Source organism: Macadamia integrifolia, unplaced genomic scaffold (genome assembly GCF_013358625.1).
Source record: "Macadamia integrifolia cultivar HAES 741 unplaced genomic scaffold, SCU_Mint_v3 scaffold1765, whole genome shotgun sequence".
NCBI lineage: Eukaryota > Viridiplantae > Streptophyta > Magnoliopsida > Proteales > Proteaceae > Macadamia > Macadamia integrifolia.
Genome location: NW_024868344.1, coordinates 70445 through 90842, shown reverse-complemented (window position 1 = coordinate 90842; position 20398 = coordinate 70445). Strand labels below are relative to the sequence as shown.

Below are 20398 nucleotides of genomic sequence, written 5' to 3'. Positions count from 1 at the left end.
AAAAAAAAAAGCCATAAGGCACCACTTCACATAAGGCGGAGCACTGCCTTACCTAGATTGCATCAATGCCAAGCCTTACCAGCGCCTTAAAAACTATGCGTGAAACCCTCTCAAACTCAAATTTTCATTCTCCGAAATCTCTCCAATGCATTGGGTACAAGCGTAAAACAACAACCTAGTGCACAAGGCTCCCACTACTGCAGAGTTCGAGAGGGGCAAATGTACGCAGTGTTACCCCCTACTTCGCAGAAGAGACTGTTTCCAGGTTCGAACAGGTTGCAATAGTGTGCAACGGTTAAAGATATTTGCTTCTTCTGTATGTGTGCTCTTCGGTTGCTTCTATTTTACTTGGAAAGGATACTCTTAGTATTTCTTGATTTATAATATATATTTGGATGAAAATTAATTTTTCAATTATTATTTTTTAATGTAGGTATGGGCTGGATTTTGCATCAGAACGCCCTCGTAAGTACTTTAAGAAGGTGAAGAATGCTCAAGAGGCCCATGAAGCTATCAGGCCAACCAGCATTCGGAGGTTACCATGTAATATATAAATTTTACTAGTGATTCTACATTTCTATGGTTGACCTTTGTGTGATTAGTTATTCTGAGTTGGGCTTCACCCCCGGTCCCCCCTGCTGTTGGAAAACTGGAGACAGCTTGTACTAAAAATGCTGTCATTTTTTTTTCTTCTTTTCAGCTATGCTAGTCGGAATACTTGATGAAGATTCCTTGAAATTATATACTCTCATATGGACTCGAACAATGGCCTCGCAAATGGAACCCACTGTGATTGATCAGGTTTGATCGTTGTGTCATTTTCTTTTTCCAACCCGAGTGTCATTTATTTTTCCTTCCAGCTATCCTAGTTGTAATATTTGATTTAGATCCATTGAAGTTATAAACTCTTATATGGACTTGACAACGGCATCCCAAATGGAATCCACTGCAATTGGATTTGATCCACTGGATGATATCATTTAATTAGTGGTGCTGGGTTTACTTGCTTGAGTGCCAAACTAAATTCCATACTTTGACTTTCTATTGGTACACATTCTTTAGCAACTGCACGTTGGTGCTAGCTCCACTATTTCCTTAGGTGGGGGCTGTGGGGCATTGCGTGATGCCATTTCTTAAATTAATACTCTAGAATATGACATTTTATTTTTATTTTTATAAAAAATCATGTTTTGACCTAATTTCCTAATTCTATACGTAGGCATGGCCTTCACTATTTGGTACTGCAATGTGCATCATTTTCTTGCAGTATATACCATAGTTGTCAAGATGCCAAGGTGGTGGCAAGGGACCTAGGCACCTAGGCACCTAGGCATGCATGCTATGCATTATTTATGCCATAGTGAGATGCAACATGAGTGATGAGTCTATAATTGCTTAATATAATATAATCAATTTAATGGGTATGTATCAAAGTAATATGGAGAAGAGGAAGAATCACCAAAGGGTTTGAGGTTACTTTCTTCCATTTTTTTATTTGCATGATCATGCATCTCATTGTACCAAAACTCTGTACACAAGCCGATAAAACAGTCGGAAAGAGAATCAATTTATATAACAATAAAAAATAAACAGACCCAGTGGCCCACAGTAAAAAAAATTAAAATGACCCACACAGCATGTGTCAACTGTCAAGTCACAACGTGCTTCTGGCTACCTTAGGCATGTTGTCGCCTTTTCGTATGCATGAAAGGTGCCTGCTCTGGTCACCTGGGTGTTGCCTTGTTCCCTAGGTGATACCTTGGCAAGTATGGGGTATAAGCATATTTAATGTAAGGCCAAGTCATAAGGGACTTAACCCCAGCAGGATCTTAACAATACACAAAAGGTAACAATAGTAAGTCTGATTATAGGATATCAGATATATAAAAGAAGATGGATTTCAAAATCATATAGAAGTATTGTGACCAGATTAAATTCATTAAAAGTGAAGATAAAGTACTAATAAATGATGAGGATATTAAAGAGAGATGGGAAAACTTCTTCTACAACTTACTAAATGAAAACAATGATCATAATAGTGTTTTAGAAGGTTGTAATCACCATCAAGAAAGTACCACTCTTTGATATATGCAAAAATTAGGGTGTTTGAAGTAAAGAAAGCTTTAAAGAAGATGAAAATAAGTACAACAATAAAGGGAAAAAAAAGAAGTCCAGATAGTATTCCTATAGAGGTGTGGAAGAGCTTAGGAATTTGTGGAAGAACTTGGCTAACCAAGTCTAATAAAATTATAAGCACAATAATAATGCCAGAGGGATGGAGAAGTATTGTGGTTTTGTTTTATAAAAATAAAAGGTGATATTCAAAATTGTAATTACTATAGTTGAATGAAACTTATGGGTTGTACTATAAAATTATGTGAGTAATTGAATCCCACATGATATAAGAAACTAATATTTCAGATAGCCAATTTGGTTTTGTGCAAGGAAGATCGACCATTGAAGCTAAATTTTATTGGCTTAGGAGACTAATGAAAATATATAGAGAATGTAAGAAGGATCTCCATATGGTCTTTATTGATTTAGAAAAATCTTATGATAGAGTGCCTAGAGAGTTAGTTTGGCAAATATTAGAGAAGAAAAGTGTTTTGAGTAAAATGTGGACATAGTTAAAGATATGTATAAGTATGTTGTGACTAATGTAAGAACTTTGGACGGGCAGGATAGTGATTTCCTAGTTACAATTGGATTACATCAAGGATCAGCCTTAAGGCTATATTTGTTTATGCTATGATTAGATAAGCTAACTAGAGACATTCAAGATCAAATCCCTTGGTTTATGCTTTTTGCTGATGATATTGTTTTAATGGATGAAACCAAAGGAGAATAAATGCAATGTTGGATAATGGAGATCAACCTTGAAATCAAAAGGTTTCAAGATAAGTATAGTATATGGTGTGTAATTTTAGTAACAATAGGATTGAAATTGAGGTGGGGAAGATTGATGATAGGGAGATACATCAAAGTGAAAATTTTAGGTATCTAGGTTTAATCATATGTTAAGAAGGAGAAATAGAAGATGATATTAGATGAAGAATTATCAATGTATTCCTTTAAAACTCAAATGAATATTTTATAAGACAACTATTTGATCAACAATGATGTATGGCACTAAATGTTGGGCAGTGAAGAATCAACATATAAGCAAACTTAGTGTAGCTGAAATGAGGATGTTGAGATGGATGAGTGGTAAAACTAGTAAAGATAAAATAAGGAATGAACAAATTAAAGCTAATTTAAGAGTAGCTCTGATAGATGAGAAGTTTAGAGAAATTTGTTTAAGGCGGCATGGACATGTGCAACGGAGGCCTTTGAATGCTCGAGTTTACGGGTGGTTTGATTCAGATTGAAGGAGCTAAAAGAGCCAGGGGTAGGCCTAAAATGACTCTAGGAGAAGTGAGGAAAGACATGCATAGCTTAGAACTTGGAACAAGTATGGCTTTGAATAAAACTGAAGGGAGAAAAAGGATCCATGTAGCCGACCTCATTTTGTTGGGATGAGGCTGAGTTGGGTTGAGTTGAATTTAATCATCTCTAAGGAGGAAGAAATTCAAGAAGATGCGTTTCTAGATAATATTTCATATATTGGGCATGGTCAGTTTTTTTTTTTTTTTTTGGGTTTTACATGTCGTATGTTGTATTCTAAAGGACAATTGCTTTTTTACCATCTTCTTCCCTAGGGGTTCCCTTGTCAACATGACACAACATGGGGCCATGGGCAAGGGTTCCTTTCACTTTTTAATGGTTGAATTTGATTCATTATGAGAAAGATATTCTTTCTATTTCAGTTTTAGATTACAATACTTTTGTGAAAATTTTATACTACAATTGGTACTACAATTAGGGTACTTCTAATTTTGTTTTTAAATACAAGGTTGTATTCAGATGATAGGTGATTGAATCGAAAGAAATATTGAGTTGTGGTTTGAGAGCCGTGTAGCTTGTGCGATCCCTCCCCACTCTCTCGTCTCTTCTTCTTCCCAAAGATACTTCCTTCTTTTCCTCCCTTCTCTTCTTCCATTCTTTTTCTCGCTCTTTCAGGCGATTCCCTATTCTGGTGCAAGTTCTGAGATCGGTAAGATGGACGTCGATCTTGTTAGGGACATGCCCACACTCCTATAGTTGGTTTTGATGATAATAAACATATGAAGGTATTCACAATTTGCCTTCAAGTATTGTTTTATAGAGACTTCATATCAAAGATCGAATTTGATGAATGGAAAGGAAGAAATAAATATTGAAGTCATCAAACGAGGAGTATCAGCAAGTTGGTATCAATGCTTGAAGAAGGTATCAGATGATATCAAACTTCAAAAAGTCAAGACATGAAGCTCAAAGACATGGAATTGCAAGCAAGAAGAAAAGAAGATGAAATGTCAAAGAGTGGAAGATTCAAGTGAAGAAGAAGTCCTCTAGGATAGAATGGTCGTTTCTATGTATTCAGTAAACTTAAATATATATACGTGTACGTACCTCATGCATTTACGTTGCATCATACTAGAATGACCATAGGACATATATTGACCAATGTATGGAAAGTCTCTAAGAGGTTAGGAACATATTAGGAAAAATATTTTCTAGTGATATTCTTTGAAAACCACATTGACCTGACTCAAGGGCATTTTGGGTAACCTTAAACTCGGTATCAGGAGATGGACCCTTCATGAAAGTTATAGGAAATCGAGTCATGGTTCCAACGCAACTAGAATCGGGTCAATCTAAGGTCGGACTGGAAAGTTACGGTCGAAACATTGACAACTGGTCAGTATGACAGAAATCTGTCATAACAGGACTGAGTCTGCGGATGGTCGATCGGCCGGTCGACTGGCACTGTCTGAGCCTGGTGGCGGTTGACCGGTGCTTGTTTGGCTGGCTCCAATGGCTAGTTTTTTACCCCAATGGTATCCTAAAATATGACCGTTTGAGTGAGATTTATTGCCTAAAATTACCACCTAATCTCACCTATAAATACCACTAATGCTCTTAATTAAATATTAATGAATCCCAAGCATTAGAGCACACTTTTGAGAGCATTCAAAGTCAAAAGGCATTCTCCACTACTTGAGCTCTTGGTCATCATTTAATCACAAGAAAAGCTCGAGTCTTTATCAAAAGTCTTCAACACTTTCATTGGTCAAGTCAAGGCTTAGTGAAGACTTACAAAGGTGCATTCATTCTATCATTATTGTGTATCTCATTTGCACCACACTGGAGGTAATCCTCTATTATTCCACTTCTCTTATTTCTCTGTTTTTACATTAAGTCTAGACTGTATTTAGGTTTGTGTAAAGGATTCTCTTATCTTTAAAAGAGTGTAAGATGCTTCTCTACCTTAAAGGAGATTATAAGATACCTCTCTACCTGTAAAGGGGATTGTACGGATACTCTTATCCTTAAAAGATTGTGTAAATGTTTTCCTCCCTACCTACTGTGTTGAATGGGAAGAGCTAGTGAAATTCCTTACAAGAGGATCTTGTAGGGAGTGGACTAGACTCAGGTTGAGTTGAACCACTATAAATCTTGGTGTTGTGTGATTGGAATCTTTTTTATTTATTCCGTATTTTTATTTACAATCACAATTGGGATCCGTAGTTTCGAAAAGATTTAAATTTCACTAACATAACCTATTCACCCCCTCTAGGTTATTTCAAATCTCTCCCAAGTCTGCCACTGTCAGTCTCAAAACGTTGGGGCCTTAATACTTACCTTAGGCGATTGGTGGAATCTAAGCCTTAAAGTTGGCTGTGTGGATGCATTGCAGAACTGTTTTAGATTAGGTTTCTCCTTCCCTCTGCCAGATTAAGTTTATAATTATAAATTACTTGTTTTAGTTTGGTTGTGGTTGCTTTCTGTAGCTCTCGTGGTGAGTAACCTTCGCCCAAAATTTTAAATTGATTGGGTTAGTATTGAGGAAGATTTCTCTCTCAAAGCAACTCTGTTTTTCCTCCATAGGTCTTGGCTGAAGGTAAGGGACAACTGTTCCTTTCCTTGGTTTGTGTTTCTCTTTATTTTAAACCTTATTTCCCATATTACCCTCCTCGTGTGTCATTATACTCTCTTATCCTTATTTTGTTTTCCCTTCCAAGTTTACCCTCCCATCACTTACATGTTACATTCCTGGCTTGGTTCCTTTTATTTTGAACTGTTAAATTATAGTAATGCCATCCTTTGTTACTTCCCTCTATTAAATCCTGCATTGGTATAGCAATTACATAGTTGCCATTACTCAGAAAATTGAACCGTTACTATTGCCCGGGTTCTGCATCACCATGTCCTTGGTTTTGGTTTCATGCGGATCCAACTCCTTGAAATATATATCCACACCCTGTCTAATGTAGTGAATAATTTTTAGGATTTCTAACTGCATAGAACACCAAATATACAAACAAGAAATCTGGGGGAGAACAAAGGCTGAAGCTTTTATTTGTAAAAAGAAAAAGATAATTGGAATAATTTGACCTATTTTACGTATAAAGCCCCAAAAATGTACCGTTTAAAGTACTGAAATGACCTCTTTTACATTAATTAATGGTAAAATAGTCTGAAGGAGAAAAAAAAAAATCAAAGAAATAAGACTTTAGAAACACAAGTAAATAGGCTGTTAATAAGACTCACATGTCCAGCATTCCTAGCTGTATTCAGGATATCTATTAATAGCTCTTCAAATCAATTGATTCTGGTGGGGCCTAATTCAGCTGTCTAAAATTTTGCACCAATAGATAGAGAACTGATAGAAAATAGTCTCTGAATACAGAACTGGTGGATGCTCTGTTTTTTTGAAGAAATCTGCAACCCCTGCTCCCCAAATCCAAACCCAAACCCAAACCCAAACCCATGTAACATAGCTGAGGGTAGACTATGTAAACTTGAATTATATCATATCAATGTAGTGTGGGAGAAGAGATATCTTACAAGCTGTCTTCTCTCTTGATTTTTTTCATGCTTTCTGGCTTTTCAAACTGAATACGCATTCAACAAACAAATTAGCGTTGAGCTAAATTTGGGGCATTAGGAGGATAAAGAAAATTGCCAAATTCATCGGACTGTACAGCCATATGGTCTAGTTGTTCAATCTGGTATTTGAGCCTAACATGTGATAGCTCTTTGATGTAGAGGAATCATATATCGTCATGCTTTGGTTGGGAAATAAGGTTAATATGAGGGTTTTTTTTTAAAAGAAAACATTCCTGCAGAAATCCATATGAAGCTTTCTCTGATCTCAGCATCTATTGTGTTGTTTTTTTTTTTCTTCCTGATTTTGGTCTTTTAAATGTTGGATGATTTTTCAAGCCGGTTGAAGTGGATTTGATTTAAAAGAAATCGTAGATTTGGGGTTTTGGTGGTCTGCTTCATGGACCATTATTTAGTGATTTCCTGCTTTAAGTTCATTATATTTTGACATGTCTTAACTGGGCTCTTCTTTTTCTCCAAGTGTTCGAGTTGAGCCCATAGTTGCCAAGGCGGTGGAGGGGTGCCTAAGTGTCCATGAGGCCAAGGCGCCCAAGTGTTACATTTTATTTTCCCTTTTTTCTAACATTATTTAATATGCTACATATCTCTTGTATCATAAAAAATCAACATTAAGCCACATCAAGTCATCAATAATATCAACATTATGCAGCCACATGCTTGATCTCATTCACATAGGGCTGCAGCTTTGAAAAGGCAAGCTGCTTTCCTATGCGGGTAGGTTGGAGTTGATCAGATCTGTTTTCCAATCTTGCTACATCTATTGGTCTGGTTCCTTTATTATCCCCCAATTCATTGTCAAAGCTGATGAATCCCTTATGTGCACCTTTCTATGGAAAGGCGTCGATTCGTCTAGGTTCCTCCATCCCATCTGATGGTCCTTTGTTTATCTCCCTGAATCTGAAGAGGGTTTGGGTCTTCGCAGAATTCATGATGTTAACTTTGCGGGTACCCTTAAGCTCATCTAGAAGCTAGTCTCTAAGAAAAATGGCATTTGGGTTCTTGGGTCAATTCTTCTCTTCTCCGTAAAGACTCCCTCAAGACAATAACCCCTTGCTTCGATGATTCCTGGATTTGGCGTAACATTTCAACCTTCATTCTCTTGACTTGTTGGGCTATGCTCTTTCCTCTTACTCTCATCTCTAATCTTTTCATCTCTTTTGTTTGGACTTTTTTCCTATTTTGTTTTGTATGGATCCATGTAGCCGACCCCATTAAGTTGGGACCAGGCTGAGTTTGTTGTTGTTGTTGTATTCTTAACCTTCGTTCTCTTGCCCTCAGAGCCATTTGTTCCTCTGTTGCTGATGGTCATTCCACCTCCCTTTGGATGGGCAATTCAAAATTGGCACCCCTCTAGAGTTCGCCTCCCCCTAGTAGCATGCTGTTTTACATACTAATGCAAATGCCCACCCATGGAGCAATCCATATCCATTTGGGTGTCTGGATAGAGATGAACCAGATGCATATTGTTTTTGGGTCTAGTAGGATTTCAGGAATTTACTTTATTTAGGAAGATTGTCTTTGATTTTATTTTATTCACTTTTATTTAAGAAAGTTGGTTTGGTAGGATTTAGAGTGGGAAATAGAGTTAGTTTGCAGTTTGTTTCCTTTGTTTAGGGTAGTTTCCTATTTCAGTTGGTTTTATTTTTATTTTTATTTATTTATTTTTTTATGTTTTTCTTTTCTATAAATTAGTTATATCCAATGGACAAATCAGGTTGAAGATGGAAAAGTGAATGGTTTGTGTTGTGAAGCTTGTGGGCGCGTTTGCGATTCTTGTTCCCCCCATTTCTTTGTGTGACTCCTCTGTCCCTCCCTTGCAACTCTGAGAAATCTTTGGGATTCTTCCCTTCCTCTACTGGCCCTCCATCAAGTCGTACCATTTGAAAATCTCCAAACTGTGAACCTAGTGAAGGTACTGCTTTGGGTTGTGGTCCCCATAAAAATCAAAGACACCCAATATAGCTGCCTTGTCTGCTCTGTCATCATATCGTCCAACCCATATGTGGTGGTGGAGGAACGTGTGGCAATGGGTGTGGTGTGACATGTAGCATGTCTTATGGGACAGATTTGGAAGAATCCTCAGATAGCATGGAACTCTTTCCTTTCTTAGAAGCTATCAACCTATCAATGGGTGCCTACAAGGAAGCCATCGCAGTTTGTAGAGAAGTGACATTGCTATTGAGTGTGTTGACACTTCCCTTTAAAGTAGTCACTCGTTCATGGAAATTGGCAATAGTTGTATCAATTTCCTCTTTATGTGAACCAATGGTTGAAGATCACTGTTACTCACCATAACTGTAGGAAATTTTGGCTCTGATACCAAGTTGGTGGAGGTCTAGTAGGGGAAGGGAGAATCCCTAGGATTCTGTAGAGTTGCAGGGGAGGGAGAGAGGAATTGCACAAAGAAGGGGGGGGGGGAAGAATTGCGCATATGCCCACAGGCTTCACACCACATAAACCATTCAATTTTCCATCTTCAATCTGATTTGTCCATTGGTTACAACCAATTTATGAAAAAGAAAGACATAAAAAAGGAAACCTAACTGAATAGGAAACTACCCTAAACAAGGAAACAAATTGCATACTAACTCTCTATTTCCTACTCTAAATCCTATGAATCCAACTTTCTAAAATAAAAGTGAACAAAATAAAATCAAAGACAATAGTAAAATCAAAGACAATTTTCCTAAATAAAGTAAATTCCTAAAATCTACTAGAATTAAAAACATATGGATCTGTTTCATCTCTGTCCGGACACTCAGATGGCTATGGATCACTCCATGGGTGCGTTTTCGCATCACGTACTCTTCGGGTCTGAATAATTATGCCTTTGTTTCCTTCATCATCTAATGGTGCTTGGACCACTCCCCATCTTCCTTTCTCCCTCTCTCCTTAGTCAGGTCCTCCCTCCCTCCCCTTTACTTTGCATGGGGGTGGGGACAAGGTCATCTGGTCCCCTGACCCTTTTGGCATCTTTAGCTCTTCGTCCGCTTGGGACTTTCTTTGCCCTCGCAGCCAATTTTCCCTTTAGCAAAAGATCGTCTGGTTCAATGGCCATATCCTTCGGCATAGCTTCGCTGTCTGGAGAGCCTTTCCAGTTGTCTCCTCTCTCAATCTTTCCTCACTTGTTATATCAATGTTCCCCTTTCTTGTTGTCTTTGCTAGAATGGGATCGAAGACTCTTAGCATCTTTTTTTGGTTGCCCCTTCTCCTCCATTGTTTGGAAAAATGTCCTCAAGCATTGTTGGCCTTGTAGGGGAAGAATCTTACCCCTCCTTAGAGAGTGGATCTGGGTTAACATAACCTTTGCTGGGTCTTCTATTTGTGACACTGTTGGTAAGCTTGATTTTTGTGCCACTATACCATATCTCTACACAACCATATCTGGTTGGAGCGAAATCTTCGAAGATGGACTTCCAACTCTCATTCTTTCGACATGATTTGGAAAGCCATCTACTTTGATGTTAGATCCAAGCTCTGCTAGCTTCCTCGTAGGCTTGTCCATGATTCCCCTAGGAACAGGCTAGTTATGGCCTCCTGGGGGATCCCCCCTTCTCCCTTGTCTGCCCTTTAATAGGTTTGTAGCCCCCCTTCTGTTGCTGTATTTGTTATTTTTTTTTTCTGTTTCCCTCAAGTTGTATATTCCTCGTTTGTAATGGATTTATTATTCACTCAAAAAAAAGTCATCAAAAATCAACATTTAGAGAAATGTTTTTGTTCTTTAATAAGTTTGACTGGTCAAATGATTTTATTTTTACATGAGACTTTTTGTATTAGGTAGAGCATCCCGGTCAAACTTATTTTAAATTGCGTCAATGCTATTAAAATTGATTGAATGAAAATAATTTTATGGACATCAAAACAAAATATTATTTTACTGCATTTTTGGTTTTTAACAATGTTTTAACATGATAAGATTTATAAATTTTTCAAATTGAGAAAAACCCAAGCATTTAAAATTTGAATATTGCCCCGACAACAAAAATTCCATTTTTTGTTCTTGGATTGGGGGGTTGATTTTTTTTTCTTCCTTTTGGAATTTGATTTTAAACTATTTTTATTCGAATCAAATAGGGGGTATTTGCTTATTTATGAATAACATCTTAAGTAAAAATGATATTTGACATAAATAGATACTGCGCCTTGCAGCAAGGCGACAGTTTCCCAGACCCCAACTAGGCCACCTGGACGCCTAGGCTCTTGGCGATTTTTGACAACTATGGTTGAGACAACATGGTATGGTAATGGGATCATTCGGAGTCCATTTTGTTTCCCTCCTAGTAAAGCAAAGGTGGGAGCAATCTTATGGAAGGTGGAGGGGGTGGGGGGAATATGTCAGGAGGCTTTTATTTTTTTCTTAATATTTATGGCATTTTCCTATCACCATTGTTATTCGTGGTTGAAAGAATATGCCTTTGGTTATGTGTAGTCCATTTTCTCATACTTCAGACATGGCTACAGTTTCTTTTCCTTCCTATAAAGAAAGGGTGGAAGCAATCCTATGGAAGGGCGGAAGGCCCCCGGGGGGGTGGGGGAGAATATGGAATGAGACTTTCTTTTAGTTATTTTTTATTTTCCCATCACCATTCTAATTTCTTGTTCTTGGTGGAAAGGATGTGGCTTTGTTTCCCTGTAGCTTTTCCCCTTTGTTTCTTGTGATAAACCAGATCGCATTGTTTACGTAAAAGTTATCATTGTGGTTATGGAATGCATGGTCTTCTTTTTCCTTTTCTGGTAATGACATATGTACATGTAGGTAGTTACTGCTTATGGTTCTTAAATAAAAATTTCCATTTATCTGATATTTACTTTATTGAACCAGATACAACTTGATATTGGAGGTGATGGTGAGTCCATTTTTCGATCTACCTGCTCAAGAATCAACTTTATTGGATATCAAGCTGTATATAAGGTAATCTGCCTTTGCCCTTTGCAGTGCCATGGAAATTGCTTTCAGAATTATTATTTGATTTTGGTTTGCTACAAAATTTAAATCATTCATGGAACAAGTTATTTTGTTGGCGCTTTTCTGAACCATGTTCTAGTCCTTCCAACACTGGCAGAGAAATTTGAGGCTTGTGGCCTTCCACGTGAAACAGTTTTCTCATTATAGCTTGTCTTTACATCCAATACAACATTGGTATGGTTAAGGACACTCAAATCCCCTTTGCATTATATTTTGGGAATGCACTCATTGTAATGTTACCTTTCTGCTATCTTTTGTATTCCAGGAGGTCTTGTTTTCTTCTCTGTGCTATTCTGTTCTTTTTCCCTACAATTGCTTTTCTTCTTGTCAAACATATTTTTAACCAAATTGATAACTTAGTTAAAATGATACATTGTTATTTATTTATTTATTTTTCCTATTTTGCCTTTGTACTTGGCATTATTTTAGTTTTACTGACCTTCCTGTTGGAGATGAGTTTTTGTTGCGTTTCTACTGGAGGATTTTAACGTTGTCTATATCAACTTCGAAAGCATATGTTAGGGTTTTTTGAGAACTAGTGTGAGGCAACAGTTACAATATGTTACAGATGGGTTCCAGAATGGTGGTATATGATGCATATTTCTTAATGAGATAATCTTGGTTGATGACACTAGAGAAGGTAAATGACAAGCTATTACTTCAGAGGATCCCTGGGTCTACTAATAGTTTCAGAATAATTTTACTACATTGGTACATGGACTCAATTTTTGCAGAGATGGACCAGAATGTGGAAAGAGTTAGAATTGACAGCCAAGGAAATGACAAAAATTTAAGCATCTTCACTTGGCTCGACTTCTTTCATCTGTGTAGCATGCCTTGGGACCTCTCATGTGAAGCCTGGAGTGGGTCCCCAAGGTTTTAAGTATCATACCATATCGGTTGATACTTACCCATATGTATCCTATGTTTAAGGTACCAGTACGATATTTAACCGATATGGTGTTTGTATTAATTAAAAAAATTGTATCGTACCGTATCGGTAGTTACTGATACGGCTCAATACTTACCTTAAAGCCTCCAAAAAGAAAAAAAACCCTATTTTCGGAGCATAAAAAAATTATGAATACATTGATGCAAATGTGTACATTATAGATTTCAATTGCTGCATTTTTTACATGTTATATATGACACATTTTTTACATGTTATGTATGACATACATTATAAATAAAATTATGTTGTCTGAAAATTACATGTTATGTTTGACATACATTATAGATTTCAATTGCTGCATTTTTTTCTTCTTCTGATTTTTCTGTATTTTTTCTATTTTATGGAAAATAAAAAATTATGAAAAATGAAAAAATTATGCATACATTGAAGAAAATGTGTCTAATGTTGTTTGAAAAAACATGTCTTTATGAAATATATTATGGATATATTACTTAATTTTTAATTTTTTTAAAATTTTATTTATTTTAATTTTTTGGAAAATAAAAAATGATGAAAAAGTAAAAAATTGAAGGGTTCTTTAAACTTTGGTCGTACCACCATTAGTATTTCAACTGGGGGTAGTATTGCATGTATATCTTCCAACTGAGTTTGAACTAGCCTGCAGTTCTCTATGGTATTAGTGTATATAAGAAACATCATCCATTATACATAATCAATTGAATGCAATTATCTCATCGTAGTTTGTTCTCCTTTTTATAAATAATATATTTTACATATTGCTTATTTATAGGTTCGATGCTTCAATTTGCATGTGTCCTTAGCATTTCCATGTGTTTCTTGATCATTTACATGCATATCTTTAGTGTATCTTATGTCTTTCTGTTTTTCTGATACGATACGTCTGTCTATTAATCACCCTTCTGATACAATCCCCGATACCGATTCTTAAAACCTTGGTTCCACCTCTTAATTTTAGGGTGAGCTTGGTAGACCCCTAACAATTTTGTTCCACAGCTGCCACAACGGTTTGATATATCTAAGGTTTTATAGTTTGCATGGCATTTGGGGATGAAATCTCTTCTCAGTATTTTCCTCCAATATGATTAAATTGATTATGAACTTATGAAAGTTTGACACTGATTTCATTTTTTATTGTTCCTTTTGCTAGAAGGTTATCCAAACTTAATTGTTCTTAAATGTTTTTTTTTTTTTTGGATGAATAAATAATTCATTACCAAGAAGAAGGTTATCCAAATGTTTCTAGAATTTGGAAACTTTGATGTATAATTTTCTTTTCCACATGCATTTGGTCATGGGATTTATTATAGGAGGCTCTTTCTAGCAAATCACCTCATCATGCCTGCTAGGAGAAGGTTATGTAATTTTCATGTTCTCCATTTTTTATAGGATACAGAAGCTGCACCTCTTGGGTATGAAGAAAAGGAAAGGGATGCTCGTGAGGAACTTTTCGAGGTTCTCTCTGCACTGAAGGTAGTTCTCATCGTAATGTGGCATTATGACTGTGCTTTTAGTTTTCTTGGGGATGACTGTATTTGTACTCCTCGATATAGATTCACCTCCCACTCCTTATATGGTTGTTATACTGCTTGGTGTGCTTTGCTAATACACATTCTCATCTGCCGATACCTGTTTTTTTAGTGCTCTATATTGCTTGATATGCAATGATTTGCTGTGAAAAAAAGAAGATAATGAGACAAATTTGAAAAAGATATTAAAATCCTTTCTGGCAAAAAGTTTCTCAATTTGAACCACCTAACAAGCAATCTCGGCTTACCCAGTGGTCTGTTCTGTTCTGTATACAACCTCAATGCTTACAATATTCTGGGTAGCCAATACACTGCTGTTCTGTATCCAACCTCGGTACTTACACTATGATCTTGTTTTGTATGCCACTTTATGTGGATATTAGTGAAAATGACAATACCATGCTTCATGAAACTATACCATGAACCATGATTTGAGCTGCATTTTTGCATAAGATCAAATAGGTTGAATATTTACCTCTTTGATGCAATACCTGAGAAATTTTATTGCTTCATTGATTGGGTTGAATTTCTTAGGAAATTCATGCTTTTAGGGACCTGTTTATGAGAAAAACTTTTCCTTTCTGTAATTTTCAAATTTTCTGGTTGGTCCTATTCTGTTCCTTGTTATTTATATTATAGATTAATTGGGCAATGGGTGATCATTTTTAAGTTATTATTTCACCAATTCATTTGTTTCCTAGTCAGGGGATCGATTGTATCTTGGTAAAGTGGAACTCAAGCAGCACTTCACACAACCTCCTCCGCGCTACTCTGAAGGGTCATTGGTATGTTCCTTTTTATCATTTTCGGGTTCATTTCTTTCAATCTCATTTTTTTCTCTTTCTTTCTTTTTACTAATACTACTGATGTTACAGTAACTAGAGGCTTTCTTTACCTTTATTTATTTTTGACGTGTGGAAGGTTAAAAAGCTGGAGGAACTTGGAATTGGTAGACCTTCTACTTATGCAAGTATTATGAAGGTTTTACAGGTATCCTCAAAGTGTGCAATTGTTTGTAATTTTAGACTCACTTCCCTTTTTAATTTAATCCTGGAATCCAACATCTATTTGGTCATGGCTGAAGACTGAACTGTTACAGATTTCTGTTTCGATTAATCACTACAATTTATGCATGGATTCCATTGATTTTAACTAATGTCTGCATGTTGCTAAAATAATTATGATTTCAGTGGTAAAAAATGAGACAATTAGCTGGAATTACTGAAACATGTCTTAGGTTGAGCGTCATGGATTATATCACATGCTGAATTCCAACCTGTGGACGTCAATGTTCTCTTGGCTTGTACCTAGATTAAAGTATACCATCCTTCGGTGAAACTTTCTACTCTTATCATTTGTTCCAGAAAATATCTTTTAGGGACTTCAGAAGGTATTTAAGATATTGAGATCCAATGTCTTATTTTCTCTTCATTCTTGTCACCACAGCCTTTAGTATAGTGTTGATGAAGGATATTCAAGGTGTTTTGTTACAGTGCTTTCAGTTTCTAAGAAACTCCCTTCTCACCCATATATTTTCATGAGGCACTTTCTTCTTCCCCTCACCCTCCCTCCAGGTTTTTGACAGAAAAAGAAGTATATATTATTTATGTAATAAGTATTAGAGGTGCAAGCTAATTGTAAGAAACCTGAGTAAAGAACTTTCTTTACAGGGTGTAGTTTTAATATTTTGTGCTGCTTCTCATTATCCGTTGAGACTATTAGATACGTGCTTAAAAGTTCAAGGGAAGTGCATGCATAAAAATCAATTTCAACCACAATGAGCTTATTTTCTGACTTCATCTATCGAGCAGCCATCACCAGTCTTGGTTTGAATTCCTGTCTAAAAAAAGAGCGTACCCAATGCACGAGGCTCCTGCCACTGCGGGGTCAGGGGAGGTTCATTATGCACAAAGCCTTACCCCTGCTTCACGGAGAGGCTGTTTACTGACTCAAACCCGTGACCACTAGGTTGCAATGGAGCAACTTTACCATTGTGCCGAGATCTGACCTCTACTTGAATTCCTGTCTATCAAATTATTATTATTATTTTTTTTTGTCTCTGTAACATATGAAAGATTGTCATTTTTTCATGAGGGATCCACCAAGGAAATAGTCCAACATGATTTTTTTTGGAATAAATTAAGTTGATTCATGATATACCTGTCAGGAACTGTGAAATATGTATGGTTTTGTGTAGATTCAATATCTAGATTGATTTAGCAAATCCTGACGTTTGATTTTTCTTGTGGCATCAGGATAGGAATTACGTGACAGTAAAGAATCGAGTGTTATATCCCGAATTTCGTGGCCGTATGGTATGTTCTGGCTTTGTTTGTGGTACATTCCCTTAGTTTTAGTATATTGTAGGGAGCTGACAATGACTTTCAATCAAGAAATATTTGATTTTTTTTTTCCCCACTCTTCTTCATCATCTCACTGTGATTTATTTGGAAAAAGATAAAAAACTTGCCTTCCTCTGCATACTTGGATGGTTATAATATTAGGGTAATGGATGTTTTTCACCCCTTCATTGTCTATCAAAATCTCTCTTTTTTATTTTTTTATTGTAGCCTACCATTATTGCTCTACACTCACTGTTGGTCCTTGCATGTTTCTTGTTCTGCCTCCCCTTTTTGTTATACCATTGCTTGCAAATGGGGTCCTAGTGAATTTTGTGGAGTGTTTTAAAGGTTTCCTTGTCATATTAGGTATCAGCTTTTCTCGCCCACCATTTCTCTGAGGTGATGGACTATAGTTTCACTGCTGATATGGAGACTGAGGTGAATTCCTTGATCAATTCTTTATGATTTTATTTTTTGGTAAATTTTTATTATGTATGTAGTAGCAGGATCAAACGTACAAACTCCACCTCTCCGCTTTCCATGCAAAAGACGGATTTTGTCACAACAAACCCCACCCAAGCCAAAACTTCAGCTCAATTTGGAGATGCCCTATAAGGGCAGATTCCCCTCTAATCATTCAATCTTTACTTCACAACCAGAAGTGAAGTGGATATAGAACCTAACATTTACTTTCAATACCTGAAATGAAGCTGGTAAAACCCCCAAGATGACCTACCTGCTTCTCAAATTCACATCCAAAATGCTTTGATCCCTATAGAAATGGTCTCATTTATCTTACCTAATCTACTTCATTTGTCATCATCCAGCAGGCTCCCTGATTCTGCGATTAGATGATTCATCTATGTCACCCACACGTATTTACTTCCTGATGGCCATTAGATTCCACCTAGATGTTCCTTCTCGTCAGGTGGTTGCTTGGGAAAATTTGAAATGGCACATCAAATATTATGGTATCCTGGCTGTCGTGAAACTTGTCATTTTCCTTGCAACTCTGGTTGCAGATATCCTAATACGAACTGATAATGAGAAATTTATTTTTTTGTTCATGAAATAGTTCTTGTCCTCTGTTGCTGATGATTTGGTTGCTTGGGAAAATTTGAAATGGCACATCAAATATTTTGGTATCCTGGCTGTCGTGAAACTTGTCATTTTCCTTGCAACTCTGGTTGCAGATATCCTAATACGAACTGATAATGAGATAGTTAATTTTTTTGTTCATGAAATAGTTCTTGTCCTCTGTTGCTGATGATTTCTCTGTGCTTTCATGTAATTAACTCATTTTTCCATTGACGTCTTTAATAGCTTGATAATGTTTCTGCTGGGGTGACTGAATGGAAGGGCCTTCTAAAAGATTATTGGACACGTTTTAGCATGTATTGTGAGCATGCTGCAAATCTCAACCCACGGCAGGTGAGAATTGGTTGGTTGGTTAAACTAGGCTATTTATCTGATTCCCTTATTGCAGCTTTTAGTTACTTTTATTGGCATTTTGTGTTGCAGGTGGAGAAAATGTTGGAGGAAACATTTGGAAATTTCTTATTTGCTTCTCTTCCAAACAGGACATGCCCAAGGTATTTCTGTAATGTCCTTTATGGATATTTAGAGCAGCAAATGCCTAATAGGAAATGGATTTGTTTAGTTTATGTTGTATGTTATTTGAGAGTGTGTTTTGTCCCTCTGCTTACCCAGGCTGGGTGCTGCTGGGGTGGCAGTATTTTAAAGGTTCAAATGTGTGCTTAATATCACATGTATTACTCTCTCTCTCTCTCTCTCTCTCTCTCTCTTGATGAGCTTGTGGGTAATTTTCTGCACTTGTTTGCTATTTGACCTTTTGGTAACTGTACGTTGAAGCTTTTGCAAAATTCTCAAATGCATGAAATTCCTATTTAATATCAATCTGGTCCTATTATTGAGGTATTAGTTAAGATCTAGAAGTGTTGTTTTGCTTGTTAATGGGGATACTGTGACTTGGTGACACATGCTAGTTGAAGAACTGTTCTAGATTCATGTTTGTTTAGAAAATTAGAAGATCGAAAATTGTGGCTCAACAAGCTGAAAACTATTTCTAGGTGCAAGTTAAATCATGGCAATTTGTCAATGGTGGCTGCATTGCCAACTAAATTGACTTGGGCAAAAAGAGTTAGGAATTTCTTTGTTCAGCTGCAGGTTGCTATAGATTTTATGGTGCTATACTAAATCTTAAGTTAGTTTGTGGCTTTTTGCCCTTCAATGGAATTAGGAGAACCTGGACTGTATATATAACATTACTTGTTTAGGCGTGGCTGTGTGGGTTCCTAATCTCTTTTCTTTTGTGTTTATTTATTTTAGTCTTTGTTATTTTTACTGTAGGGAAAGCAAGGTTCCGATATTTGGTTTCAACTAGGATTCCGAGCCTGGTCAAAACCGAGATATACCTCGAAATTGGTTAACGGCTTCAAAATTTGGTTCTTTTTGTGGATTAACTCAAAATGACACTTTGTACACTTGGAAACATTTGAAACCCTCTTGCCATGTTGATGCGGATCCGAGGGAATCGGATCGCTTCAGGGCCCACAATTAACAATTAAAATAGTTCTCAAAGAAGTAGGGGCAATTTTGTAATTTCTGGTACAATTTAGGAATCTTTTGAGTGAAATGAGTGATTAGGGTCTTAACAGGAATTAAAATCTAAAGAGAAGGACCAATTCTGGAAAAAAAGAAAGTAGTGGGGTTAAACTGAAATAACAATTGGAAGAGGAGTATTCTGAAATTACCAAAGATAAAGGAAATATTAGAACACAGGTTTAAGAAAGAAGGGGTTTACCATAAATATAATTAATTAGGGAACTTAAGAATAAAAGGAGAAGGTAATCTTCTTCCTTCTCACGCTACTAACCAGATGGTGGAAACCTCAGAACTGTGTGGAAGAGGAAGCTGCTTCAGTTCTTCTCGGAAAAGCTAGAAATTCCAGGCGAAGGCTGGAAACCTTTTGGCCTCTTGATTCCAAGAGGAAAACACTTCAAAACAGCAATCAAAGGGGAGCAGCACTTGCTGAAATCAGATCTGGCGGTAGCTTCAGGTAACCTGAGTTGCAGGTTTTTGTTTCACACAGCAGGAGTCACCTTCAAGCCTGATTTTCAAGGGTTAGGGTCGCCTTGGGGAGGGTTACCTTCGACCAACAGCCCACCCCAAACAACTTACGCACAGCTGAGTTCGAAGCATTCCAATAGGGCTGCAACTGTCGCCCAGAACAAGGAAAATAAAAAACCCAGCAATAATAATGAAGGGGAAGAGGAAGAAATAGAAGAAGAAGAAGGAGAATGAAACTAAGAGGTTAGAAAACTTCAGAAAGGGAGGAAGAGAGGATCAGCAATCATGGATTCAAACCCAAATTCTCCAACTTCATTCAATTATTCAAAATTCTAAAACTGAAATTTCTCCATCGAGTACATGTCCAATATAAAGAAAAAAAATAAAAATTAATGGCAACTAACTTAAAATGGAAACTAATCTAAAATTAGAAACTAATTAATTTCAAAGAAATTGTTTCTAAAACAAAAAAAAATCAAATGAAAAGATTTTTTTTTCCCTAAGTCCATCGTGCAACTGCATCACATGTGTTGTTTTTGCCTAGTTACTT

The 20398-nt window shown here is 36.6% G+C and overlaps 1 protein-coding gene across 2 annotated transcripts in view; it reads left to right on the top strand.

Moving 5' to 3' along the window:
• LOC122064796 (DNA topoisomerase 1) overlaps positions 1 to 20398 on the top strand; it is a 57854-nt gene that overhangs the window by 19135 nt on the left and 18321 nt on the right. For both annotated transcript variants that reach the window (XM_042628544.1, XM_042628545.1), the window contains exons 8-17: positions 434 to 543; positions 701 to 801; positions 11813 to 11902; positions 14277 to 14360; positions 15118 to 15201; positions 15338 to 15406; positions 16672 to 16731; positions 17125 to 17196; positions 18082 to 18189; positions 18280 to 18350. In XM_042628544.1, the coding sequence (XP_042484478.1) occupies positions 434 to 543; positions 701 to 801; positions 11813 to 11902; positions 14277 to 14360; positions 15118 to 15201; positions 15338 to 15406; positions 16672 to 16731; positions 17125 to 17196; positions 18082 to 18189; positions 18280 to 18350 (849 nt within the window). The remainder of the gene's footprint in view (positions 1 to 433; positions 544 to 700; positions 802 to 11812; positions 11903 to 14276; positions 14361 to 15117; positions 15202 to 15337; positions 15407 to 16671; positions 16732 to 17124; positions 17197 to 18081; positions 18190 to 18279; positions 18351 to 20398) is intronic.